Source organism: Diorhabda sublineata, chromosome X (genome assembly GCF_026230105.1).
Source record: "Diorhabda sublineata isolate icDioSubl1.1 chromosome X, icDioSubl1.1, whole genome shotgun sequence".
NCBI classification, from domain to species: domain Eukaryota; kingdom Metazoa; phylum Arthropoda; class Insecta; order Coleoptera; family Chrysomelidae; genus Diorhabda; species Diorhabda sublineata.
Genome location: NC_079485.1, coordinates 28,669,576 through 28,682,687, shown reverse-complemented (window position 1 = coordinate 28,682,687; position 13,112 = coordinate 28,669,576). Strand labels below are relative to the sequence as shown.

General features: G+C 33.9%; 1 protein-coding gene across 8 annotated transcripts in view; it reads left to right on the top strand.

Moving 5' to 3' along the window:
* The first annotated feature begins 1,894 nt into the window (after nt 1-1,894).
* LOC130450687 (muscle calcium channel subunit alpha-1) overlaps nt 1,895-13,112 on the top strand; it is a 106,248-nt gene continuing 95,030 nt past the window's right edge. For 4 of the 8 annotated variants that reach the window (XM_056789222.1, XM_056789215.1, XM_056789217.1 and 1 more), the window contains exon 1: nt 5,538-5,753. In XM_056789222.1, coding sequence (XP_056645200.1) covers nt 5,729-5,753 — 25 coding nt within the window. In that variant the 5' untranslated portion in view covers nt 5,538-5,728. Of the gene's footprint in view, nt 2,084-5,508; nt 5,754-13,112 lie in introns of those variants that run through there. The other 4 variants (XM_056789221.1, XM_056789220.1, XM_056789218.1 and 1 more) reach the window with 3 other exon arrangements.

Below are 13,112 nucleotides of genomic sequence, written 5' to 3'. Positions count from 1 at the left end.
TTATTGGTATATTCTTTTATCAAGTATATGAGCATTTACCATTTTTGTACCAAATGACAACTCGATCGAAAATTTCCTATACAACTTCAACGTCCTTCTCAAGTTAGTGTTGTAACTTGCCATTTGATCAAATAGATCTATTGAAGATTTGCCTTTGTTATTGTCGACCACGGCTTAAGGCTTTACTGTCTCATAAGCATGCTCAGTAGAAAGCATCGCTATCCTTCCATTTTATTATTGTTATTCCTTTTTCGTTTTCTTTGCTAGTAATTTCATTGAGCTTTCTTTGTACAATGTCTATGGGTAGTCCTTTCCAATTTTAACGCTATGTCCCCAATAAATGGGTTTGGTTTCCTTGCAGCTTTTTTGCTAACTCAAAACTTGTATAATAATGTTTGTTACAAATATTCTCCCTGGACCAAGAAGATTTTCCGTTAGGCTCATTACAATATTTGTGGGTACAAACACCCTCTTCTATTCCTCTTCCAGCATAAATTTTAATATTCAATGTATATCCTACTCCACAGCAAAGCTAGAATACTTTTATATCTTATTTGTTTGTTGAAATATTTTGACAGATTGTGAGTCTACCACGAAAAAGAATCATAAACTCCTCAACACATACCACTTTTCCCGGGACATAAATTTGTTGAAAATTGTTCCCAAGCATTTTCCTCAACATATCTATTTTGAAAAGTCTATTCCCTTCAAAGGATGAGAAAGCAAACAAAATTTTGTTTTTCCATACTGCAAGTAGGGTGTAGTTCTTAAGAAATATAACAAAAAGATTAATTTCGAATAAAAAATGATATTTTTTGTGTGCGGTTTATAGGACTGCACTGGGCACTAGGAAAAGTTTTAGCGATAAACTTTCCCTCGGGGCCAGGGCGGTTCTATCGACCGTACTCCAAAAAAAGCATATTTCCCAATTTTTATTCGAGATTTTTTTATTATATTTCCTTGAATCCAAACCCTATATGGAGTGTAAAAATCCAAAAAAAAAAATTTAAGCCTCAATAATTTTGGTTGGGGCTTAATGTGATGAACACTAAATAATATGAAGGTAGCTAAAATACTTATTTTTTCTTAAAAAGTATAACGGCAATTTACAGATTTGAAAAAATAAAATATTTTTCTTCCTACATAGCATTAATGTGCAATTTTATGTTGGCACTCAACGCTGGCTTAGAGCGTTAAATGAGGTCACTTTGTATAATTTCGACTAGACCTCCATCTTAAATGAATGCAACATCAAATACAGAAAATACCAATTTTTGATTGTCAAAACTACTAATTTTCTTTGTAACAATGGAATCTTTAAGATAGCGCTACTGTATCAAAATTCGGATAGTTGGCTTATGGAGGATAGGGGTAAAGAGAATTATCCCTATGTATAAAAAGTGTCCGTATTTTTGCAACGTAATTAATAATTATAAACAATGAATTTTTCACATTTATGAGATATACATTAAATTGTTTACAAAGAAATTACGTTCCCGTATTGCTTACTAGCGCTATTGTGGAAAGTTATGAAACTATCTTTCAGACGGACACATTCGATAGTTAAACCCTCTATAATTGACACACATTTGCGATTGACCTCTTGCAGAGAAGCAACTCATATATCAGGCCCAACTTCAACAAACCTTTCTCCTATAACAAATTTCCCTTATCCTATCTAAAAATTCTCAAACGAATCCCTCTTTTTTGCGATTGATCTTTATACATAACCCCTAATAGTATAGGCAACTTAATTAACGAGAAACGGCAGTACGTATAATATATATATACATTTGGGTAATTGACTACATATAAATAACTACGTCTCTCCCACTTAAAAAAACTTGGTTGGATTTACGGTGATTGAGATTTATATTTAGGACGTGCTTATGCTCTTACCGGGTCAATTTTCTTTTCCGAATTGTTAGTGTTACAAAATTGCTTTTAAAAATAAAACGAAATTAATTAGAACATTTTCACAAATTTTGTTTTGTTTAATTTCTATTATTTAGTTATTGGATTTTATTGTTTAGTATTCTTAGTGCCGCACAAACGAAACAATGACTTCTTTTTCAAAAACGTGGTAAGAGTTTCTCTTCGTTTGGTTGCAAAAAGTTACTAACAATTAATTTATACGTTGCCGTGTTTAATAATAACAGCTATTAATCTTAAAAAAACTATTAGTCTGGTGGTTTGTTGCTTAAAGTATATCAGTTGGAGTATTTCTAACCATTACACTTTTTAGTCATCACGACGGTGAATCATATTTACTTGGAGAAAAATTTAGAATGAAACAAACATGTTTATACTGTTTTTGTTTTTATAACTCAATTTTGAACACATCCAAATGACAATACAAATATCCCGAAATTGAAATAAATATTATACAGTTTAATTGAAAGAAAAAAAGGCAATTTCTTGACGATATTACTCCAAATAGATCTGTCTAGAAATCATAGTATTAGTACACATTAAAATAGTAAATTCATGAGTAAGAAAGTTCATTATTCACCTGGGCTAATGTAAATTTCATTCAAGTTTGTTTAGTGTTGTTTTTCTCTTCAACCGTTTGTTTTACTACTCTATTATGTTCCATAACTTCCATAAAATATAAAGATATTTAGAATAAATAGATGTAATACGTCGAATATATAAGTTTACGTTGAAATTTACATGCTATGAATTCGAAAACATTATTTCTAAGCGGATTCCAATTTCCTTTGTATAAGCTCAAGTTCACTCGAAGACTTACGAGAAATTTGCGTCAGATCTGTATTGATTATTATTTTTTTGTTATCAATTTATGGATGCATTAGAGCCATTCAAAACTATTTCATATATTTTCCTTTACTCCATAAAAGAATTACATACAGGGTCATACATCGTTTATGAAAATTACGGGAAAAAACGGTTACAACTTACAGAATTTGAAACCTACATATTGTGGAGGAATCTCAAGAGTGGGGACTGATGTCTTTGCTTGTTATACAGATGGTGGAAGTGCGAGCCACGATTCAATTTTGATCTACATCTGATATTAACAATTAAATCATGGACGAAGTAATTAGCAGACAACATGCAGAGAAATGGTGTTTCCAATCAAACAGACAAGATGTCGAAAATTATGATATGATCGGATACGGCCGGCCAAGTCTTTTAACGAGAAAAATCAAACACAATTCAAGTAGAATATTTCAAAAAAATGAGGTAGAACTGTATCGTTTTTTTCTGTTACGTGTTCGCTCGTTACACGTTGGATATTCTGGGATTCATATAAAAGGAATTCAGATCCTTTTCAAAAGAGCATTCATTCAGTACAATATTCTCTTAAGACAATAATTGGAAAACATCCGTTGAGATCTGGCTTAATAGACAGGAGGCTGACTTTTACCAACACAAAGTGAAGTTGATTCTGCGTTTTGAATGGTGATATTTCTTTAATCGACTTTTTATCACCCCTTGTCGTGACAGTGTGACTCTGTGACTCTTAAAGTGAAGAAGAAGAATAAATCTGGATCTATATGATGAATGTGGAAATAGATGAATTCAATTTAAGTTGTTCAAAATACGCTCGACTCGAGTCGCACGCTTGCGGTCAAAATCTCTAGCTAAAAATCTGTAGCTTCCATTCTTTTTCTGAATTTATCATATCAAAGCCACTAGTCTTAGGGTTGTAATTGACAATACAAGCATAAATTCGGCAAAATAAAAATTTATTTATAATTAGCTTATCAATATTCAATGTTCTTTCCCCTGGCTCTAATAACAGCTTCCAATCACTTTTTTATGAACCGAATAAGTTTGTCTTACTTGATATTGTTCCATACTATTCCATTCTCCAGTGACCGCCGTTTGAGGTCCTGTTTCATAGCTGGTGCAGGATTCCTAGCCCAAACGCTAGGATTTAATTCCAGGCTACGCGCTGGTCAATCCGTTTTCGCCGATGAAACTATAGTAGAAAACGACGTGATTCGCCAAAAATCTCTTCTATGTTTTGGTTCGTCATTAATATCCGCGCACCACCGCCAGCTTGCTTCCATTGAAATGCACATTCAAACCATCTAGTGATTTCCACTAAAGTCCTTTCATACAACACTGCTTTCATCTGAGAAAAGAACGGAGCTCCATCCAATCAAAGTATTCTATAGCAAATCATAGACGGGTTGCTTGGTAGGCTGAGGTTAATTTGGGGTCAGTAGCTCGACTTTTTGGCGCTAGGTTAGTTGCCTTAAATCTTCTTTTGACTGCCCAGCCACTTACAGCCACTTCTCGCGTTTCTCAGAGCTCCTGTATGGACTTGTACACCAGTGAGCGATATGCTGACAATGAATCGGTTATCTCTTTCAGATGTGTACCTTTTCTTTTCGGAACCACGTCTTTGGTGAAAGTTAGTAGTCTCTTGGTAACGATGGTAAACTCTGGAAACAGCAGACTGATTCATGTTAAGCACACTGGCGCCTTCTCGCTAACTTTGGCCTTGTCGCAATAGGATGATTGCTTGAGCAGCTTTATCACTTTTTGTGTCCATATCCAGGTAGAATTCTTGTTGTTAACAGAAATGTGTATTAGTTGATGTTTGATGGCTATCACCGATAGTGGTGGGTCAGGTAGATAACCTTTTATAAGGGCGAGTTACCCCTATTTAGCACTATTTTAAACAAGCATAAAATAGTGGTTACAGATCATAGTATATTGTTGGACCGCTTTGGAAGCTAATGCTATTAGCTTCGAAATTTTATTAAAAAAAAATACAATTTCGAGCTCAGTTTTTTTGCCAGTGTCTTGCGATTGGAGGGGTGTCACCTGAGTCGACTTTTTTGCTCACGTGTGTATTTGCGTTACAGCTCAGCTTCATGATATTGAGAGCAATTATATAAACAGATGAAAGTGTCCTATTTGAAGTTTTATATGGTTGTTTTATAAGGACGATTAGGAGTGATAACTTCCAATGAATTGAATGTATTGAATCAAGTTAAATAAGAAAATAAACGAGGAAATATACGGTCAACGAGTATAGACGAAAACGCAAAACAGAATTTTTTTTACTAAGAGCAAATTAGCAACAGAGAAAATATAAAAATAACTACAAATTAAGAAACAACCAATCGAAATAAAGAAATTATTCGATCCATTGCAGGCTTAGAAGAAAGTTTGATTTGACAAGAAATTTTCTGGTATCGCTTTTCATTCGACATTTCAAAACGACACCTTGTTGATGGAAAAATCACGAGATATGTTTTGACCTATACTAACATTTCCGAATTACTCAAAAATATTTCAGTATTACTCGCTTGAATTTTTTTTAATAAAAGTGAATGAATTTTCTAATTTAAGAACATTATTTACAACGATATTTGAATCTCAAATTGTTTAGAGCAACTAATAATAATAAAGACAATTTGGCATATTTAACCGAAAAAACAGTAGGACGAATTAATAAGCCCGAATCCTGTAAAGAACATTTCCTGATACCTCCACTGGATGGCGTATCGCTGTAGACAGTGAGACGTCGCACCGTGTCGAAATCAGGCATCAGCTTACGTTTTGTTAGCCCGTAATGTCAACTAAAGGGGTGAGGCAACAGAAACATAAACGGCAAATAATATGTTCTAATCGCTAGAACATTCGGTCAACAGCGGTGTGCTTACGAAAAGTTGTAATGTTAGTGAAAAAATGGAGGGACCGTTTAAAATCCTTGTTCACATGAAAAAACATTCTACAAATTGTTATGGATCCATCACTCTACTGTCCCGGTAAGACAATAACAATAACAAAGTTAGAAATTACTTAAATGTCCCTTAAACGTCGCTTTGTTTATTATTTTTGATCTCAAGTGTTGGTTGTTTTGTAATCCCCGCTTAATTTTGTAAATTCACCGGTTTTCTCTCTACGTCACTTCCTTTTTGATTAGTTGTCGTCTGTGGTGGATTCAGTGAAGCAGGAGCGCAGTGCTCAACAGACCCTCTACGAAAAAATAAAAGAAATATACATTTGCATTGAAACTGGATACACTCATACGTATGATTATTAGATTATTTGAGATAAAACGGGAAGATTAGGACACGCCCAGCTGAAGGCCGATCAATATTTTGGATATACAGGTTACTAGACCATTGATAATGCCGATGAGAGATCATTCAACTGTATACACGCGTCATTAAATGATGAAGAGAAACCGACTGATGTGTCGTAATTATTCACAAAGTTATTGCATAATCAAGTTACTTCCGTGTTCCCTCTTTCCTAATTTTCTCGAGACAAAAATTACTCAGCTAAATTGAACTTTATCATCTGTATCGTTCTACCTTAGACGCGGCTATTATATCTGCTTATTCGCACTCATACTAATTAACATCCACAGAATAATTTTTCAAAATAATAGTAACATTTGCTATGAAATTGTATATTTTTGTTTTGGCTGTTGCACTATTAATTTGTATGAAGAAATGAAAAGATCACAGATTGTTTTCAATTGTTTTAATTATATACTTACTCTCTCTTTTAAATTGAATGGAAACCCTTTTAGAGCATTTTCTTTCAAAACATCTTTCAATAGTATTAGATTGTATGTGCGAGGGTTGCTACTTAAATTTATGATAGATAAATAAAAAAAAATATTTAAAATTGGATATGGCTTTATTGTTTTTCGAAAAATTTTCCATTAAAATCAATATACGTTTGAACCAATTGTCGAAGCATTTTTTCCATTTTGATTGGGGTGATTTGATCGCATCAACCATTTCTTCACGTGTAGCTTCTGGTGTAGAAAAACGTTCACCTCGCAATTTATTTTTGATCTGCGGGAATAAGAAGAAATCATTGGGTGCCAAACAAGGACTGTACCGCGGATGAGCCATCAATCGATGTTCTGACTGTTCATAAACGTTTTTGTTTGATCTGAAACAAAAGATTCTATCCACATTATGAATTATTATTGAAGGCCAAAGAAGATTGCTACCCACCCAAGGAGTCATTACGAGTGACGTCTACCTGCGCAGAAGGAAACTTACAATCTTTGTTGGGTCACACTGTAACCAGATTATCCCTCTTCTTTGAAGAAGTCTTACACACACTTGATGCCGTTGAAAGGAACTCGTTACTGTTAATCTGTAAATGGAGTTGTGACGGCTCTCAACAAGCCCAGTTTAAGCAAAGACTCTCAAACGAAGATGAATCTGATGCTAATATTTTTATAAGCTCATTTGTGCTTCTACGAATTATTTGTGGTGAGGATAAAAGTAAAATCGTGTGGCAAAATCCAACTCCATCTTCACCTAGATATTGCCGTCCAATAAGATTTAGATTCGTAAAAGAATCTACGGACATCACAAAAGAAGAAATCAATTATGTAAAGAATAGTGTAAACTCATTAAACTTGACGAAAGTTGACCTCAATGGAGATAATTTTTTTTTCAACATAGTTTTAAAATGACTATGGTTGACGGAAAGGTCTGCAATGCAGCTACAGACACCAAATCGACCAGCAGATGTTATATATGTGGAGGTACATCAAAAGATTTTAATGATTTAACAAAAAAAATGATGTATGCCCTGAAGCTCTTGAATTTGGCCTTTCCGTATTACATGCAAGAATCCGGATATTCGAAAGTGTGCTGCATTTAGCATATAAATTGCCCGTGAAAAAATGTCGCGAGAGACGAACCGAAGAAGAAAAAAATCTAGAAAAGTAGAAGAAACTTGATATTCAGCAAAGATTTAGAGAGGAGACAGGTCTTTTAGTCGATATGCCACAAAGTAACTTCGGAAACACAAACGATGGAAATACCAGCAGAAGATTCTTCGAGAACCCTGAATTGGCTGCAGAAATCACTGGGATAAGTTATGACTTGATTATTAGATTAAAAGTGATATTAGAAGCCATATCAAGCGGCCATAAGATTGAATTAGCAAAATATGATAAATACGCCATGGAAACTGCGAAACTATATGTTGAGTTATATGGCTGGCATCATATGACTCCAACGATGCATAAGGTCTTAATTCATGGAGCTTCAATAATAGAAAATTCGTTGTTGCCGATAGGGCAACTTTCGGAAGAAGCTGCTGAGGCCCGCCTAAACTTTGCTCGCAAGTTTTCGAGGGAAGAATGCAACTTAGATATTTATCATAGGTTACTATTAACATCAGACCCATTTATTAGTTCCGTGAGAAAGACCAAAAAAACCGCTTCAAAATTATTTTTGCCTGAGACAATGCAGCTATTAATTCCTGCTGAGCCAAACCGACCAATGGAAATTGATGCAAGCGGCGAAAATTTAAATGTAGATGAATAAGTCTCCAATGTATGATTGATTATTTTTTTAGTGATTATCTATTTAGCTTTGTATGTAACTTTAATATTGTATAACGAATGTAAAGACCCTTTTAAAAATATAATATATTTACTTATTCTTACTATACTACTTTGTTTTATTCAATAATACATACAGTGTTACTAAAACGTAGACAGCTGTCCCTCCTTGGGGAAAGCCGTGAGTATGTCATATGTATTTTCAATATAATATTAAAAAACACTTTGAAATCAACTACGATCTCGAATAAAATATTTTTTGATAAAAAATCACAAGTAGGTGCGCCTAACCACCGTGCACCAACAAATAATTTCGATAAGCTATTCCAAACACAGAATTCTTTTTATGTAACTATTTTGTAATATAAATATCACATAAAATAATTTTGGCCGCCTAAATCCTGAAAAACGATCTATGTGCGTCGATTCGCTGACACCATAAGACTATATGTCTAACCTAAATCAATAAATGGCTTTTCATTTCTCAATAAAAATAATTTCTGTAACTTTTAATAACGATTTTCTATCTCTATAGGATAATTCGACTGACGCCTCATATATCTTGATTGACAGGAAGCAACATCAACAAAATTTTTTACTTATTCTGAAAGTATATGAATTTGAAAGGGTTGCTCTGTTCAATTTTCATCACGATCTTTACATGTTGGACAGTATTTCGATACAATTTCCATTCCTGCCATTCAAATTAATATTTGAGACCATGACAACAACTAATCGACCAACTACCAAACCTTATCACACGATTTTATCGAAAATTTTGAGTGTACTATTCCCGAAAGTGCAGTAATGTGAATGTTACCTATCTGTTTGCCTACAAGTAACGACATGAGAACGCTATCAACAAACTTTTGTGATAAACATTTTACCATGTCGAAATTTATGAGTATAAAATATAATTAACCCCTCGATTTGAATAAAATATATAATTTGTACGTTGAAAAGTACGTACATGAAACAATATATATTTAGTATGAGTTAGTGAAAATAATCAATACAGTTAAGGCCTGTTGGCATTTTTAGCTACATTGTACTACGTCTAAATATATTTTTATTTTACTTATGTAGACTGTTTCAACTATGACGTCTTACAGTAAAAACAACTAAGAAAAATTAAAATGGATGAGCTGGGACATTGAAAAGAGTTAAGGCAGCTTGACATGGTGCAAGACAACGTGCAAGAAACTGCATGTAATTTTTTCAAAGTCAAAATATTTCATAGATTAATATTGGACGTCGTTTGACAAGTCTCTTACGACTGCATGATGGCTGCCCCTAACAAAACTTCCATAAGTAAATTAAACAAATTCTTAACGTTAAATTTTATTTAATATTTCTTGACCAGTTTTAACCAATTTAAATATAACAAAGCTAAGTCAAGAAAGAAGTTGAACTTCATCTGCGCACGCTTTTGATGAAAAAATATTGCGTCTTGCATTGCACTGCACGTATTATTGCATCATGCCAAGCGACTTTTGTATGAGATTCTAGAAGATCCGGTGTTTTTATGTAAAAAACAAGCCCAAGACACAGGCATGCACTTATCCAAAGAAATGAGTACCGATAAATTGAAGTTCTGAACGTCTGTAGGCGAACTAGGTGTTTATGAGCCACGTCTGCAAATACTGCTCTAGGTGGGATTATGTTGGACATCTCGGAAGAGCATCTGCCGTGGTAGTGTCGGTGAAACAGAGTTATATCAGCGATCTTTCTTCTATGATTTAAGCTGTCCAAGTTTCTGGTTAACTCTTGATCGTCTATAAGTCGAACTGCTCTCTTTTGTATTGAGTCAAGCATCTTCAGAGTATGGTTTCGAGCCGAGCTCCAAATATTCGAGCAATACTCCAAAGATGAACGAATCTGGGCCTTGTAGAGGATTAGAAGCTGTTGCGGAGTATATAGCTTACATGAATATGTCAGGACATATTGCTTCCAACCTCAACATCCAACAAGCGAATTTGCGGTGATGCTTATATTTTATGTCCAGACAGGACCAAATCCTGAGCTGCAGTGCCAACCTTTTTTGTAAAAACAGCAGCCTGGGTAATTTACTGCATTGAACTCAATCATATTGCTTCAACCCCACTCCAGAATATTTTCAAGATAGGTAATTATGGTTGTAATCTGTTGCTGTCTACGAATTTTGGTGTTAATCGAGTTTATTGGGGCAGTCGACGAAGCTATAAATCGGGGGAACACCAGCGTTGATCTCAAACCTTTCTGAGATGTGTCCATCGATACGACCTGTATGGATCGGTCTTTGAGAAAGCTACTAAGCCAATCCAAAAGTGAGGACGAGAACCCGTACGATCTTAATGTATTTAGAAGGTTGTCATGCCAAACCTTGTCAAAAGCCTTCAATATGTCCAGAGCGTTTGCTCTGGATTCGTTGGTGACATAGGCCAGCAGGTCCTCGGTTGATGTATGTTTACAGAAGCTATATTGACGGTCACTGATTATGATGACAAAAAAAGTCAATTTAGACAGTTATGAGTGATTTAGGATACTTAAAACAAAAAAACCTAATTTTATTCTACATAATTTAAAGTTTTAGTCTCTAAATCGAAGATACAAAACGTTTCAAGAATGTACTTTACTTCTAATAGGAGAAATACTCACTAATTTTCTTTTGAAAATTTCTACTAGAAATATTAGGAAATGAACGTAAATGATTAAAATTTCACATCTATCAATGAGGATAATCTAAGCGTCTGCTCACAGCTTCAATAATGAGTTTAAGTTCTACGATTTCTTACACATTCCTCAATAAAACCAGGTTATCTTCCTAAAAATATAGATGACCAAAATCGATACATTCCATTTTCCACAGTTAAAGATATGACTTATCAATATTTCTCCTCATTTACTAAGTTTACTGGAGTAAATACTCTTGTTACTTTGTCCACGGATGGATACGAAGCAGGACATTCCACCATTCCCTGTCATTCCGACAGGTCCTCATCATGTTTCGCGTCCGCGATTCCGGGAGGTCTTCTCCTCATGTTAAGGGTTAACCCGGAGGCTATATACCATAGTCGTCGCATCTGATAACAGTATCCATAAGCCTGTTTTATACTATCAATTTCTCGTTACGACAGTCCAGCTTACCGAAGATCAAGATTTCGACTTCTCTCTAAGACTGAGGCCACATTTGAAACCACTGTTCATTATTACATTCCTTTATTCTGAATTGAAATGGACCAGTTTATCCAGAATTTAGTAATGAAACAAAAATGATGTCGCTCAAATACTAATTACGTACGTGAAATTCTTTTGAAATAAACTGGGTGCTGGTTGTGTGGATGTCGATGTCGCTGAGTCTAATCAGTTTGTTGAAGAGTAGAAGTTTTGTTAGAATAAAAACACGATGTTTTCACATGCAAAATGAGACAGGAGAATTGCAAATGAGGTTTTTAAGTATGAGAAATCGACTGGAATAATTTAATAATAGGAGAAGGAATTTTTTCCATAAAAGGGATAATTAGATTCCCATAAAAACATTTCAAAAATTTATAGACCAAAATAATGAAGGTATCGAGCTTTTATTAGAAGAAAAGCTCGAATATCTACTGGAAAATAGTAATCATGAAATGAGAAAATTTCATAACAAAAAAATTGTATTATTAATAACTACTGAAAACAGTATAAGGCCCATTCTACATGGATTCACCCAGCAAAAAAAAAGATCAGATAGAAGCAAAGAATTAATTCTTTGCAAAATAAATGATAGAAAATATAAAGTATTACAAGCTTTGGAAATAATGTTGGATTTTTCCGGGGATTTGAAAATGAGCGTCTGACGATTTTTATTTGTCGGATAATCTGAGTGCCACTAAAAATGGTTCTAAATAGAGTTATATATGTTTTCCATATATTTTTTAACCTAGAATACGATGGAGTTATTAATTTTACGATTAAAACCTTCATTATAAGCACTGGGAGTGAAATACATAACGTGTGGCTTGGATAGGTCAAAACCGACATTTTCTTTACGGGGCCGTATTTTGCGAACGGGGCATTTTTGTTTACTGCCGTTTGGTCAAAAGGTACGCCTGGTGTTCTTGAAAAACATATCCAAAATTCGTGCAAATTAAGGGTGGGGTTTATTGAGAAATCAATTTTCTTAGTTTTTCCGGACCGCAAAATTTTTGATTCAATGTTAATTCTGAGAACACCAGCTGAAAGTGGAGTAAATAACGCACAGGACTCAAAAAACGTTTTAGGGAAAAATTAAAGTGGCCATATTTCTTATATAGAAGTTTGAAAAAAATCCAAGACATCGATTTTTTTTTCTTGGTGAATCCATTTAGAATGGGCCATAAACTAGTTTTCATTTAATTCGCATTAAATTAATTGTGATAAAACCTAAACCTTTTTATGAGAACAAACATAAGTTTGGAAATTCTTGTAAACAACATTTTTCACCTGCTCCTGAATATTTAAAGAGATATTTATCTTTTTTCTTGACGTTTTATTGAAATGAATGAAAATATATACATCAACTTCAAGGTTTCCATATTTTTCTGATGGTAAAACATTTCTATTCCGATCTAAAATAATTTATAATAAACTACCAAACTAAAAAATATAAGTTTTAACTTAGCCTTCAAAAAACAGGAAATAATGATTTCAAATTATCCGATATTATTCAAAACTTTTCGATATTTGAAAAATTATAAACATTGAAAGGGCAATTTCATTTTCGCTCCTGCTAGAAAATAAAACCCATTTGTTAAATTCATTAGTCATGAAACAAGCAGATATACTGGGTACTTTATACGAT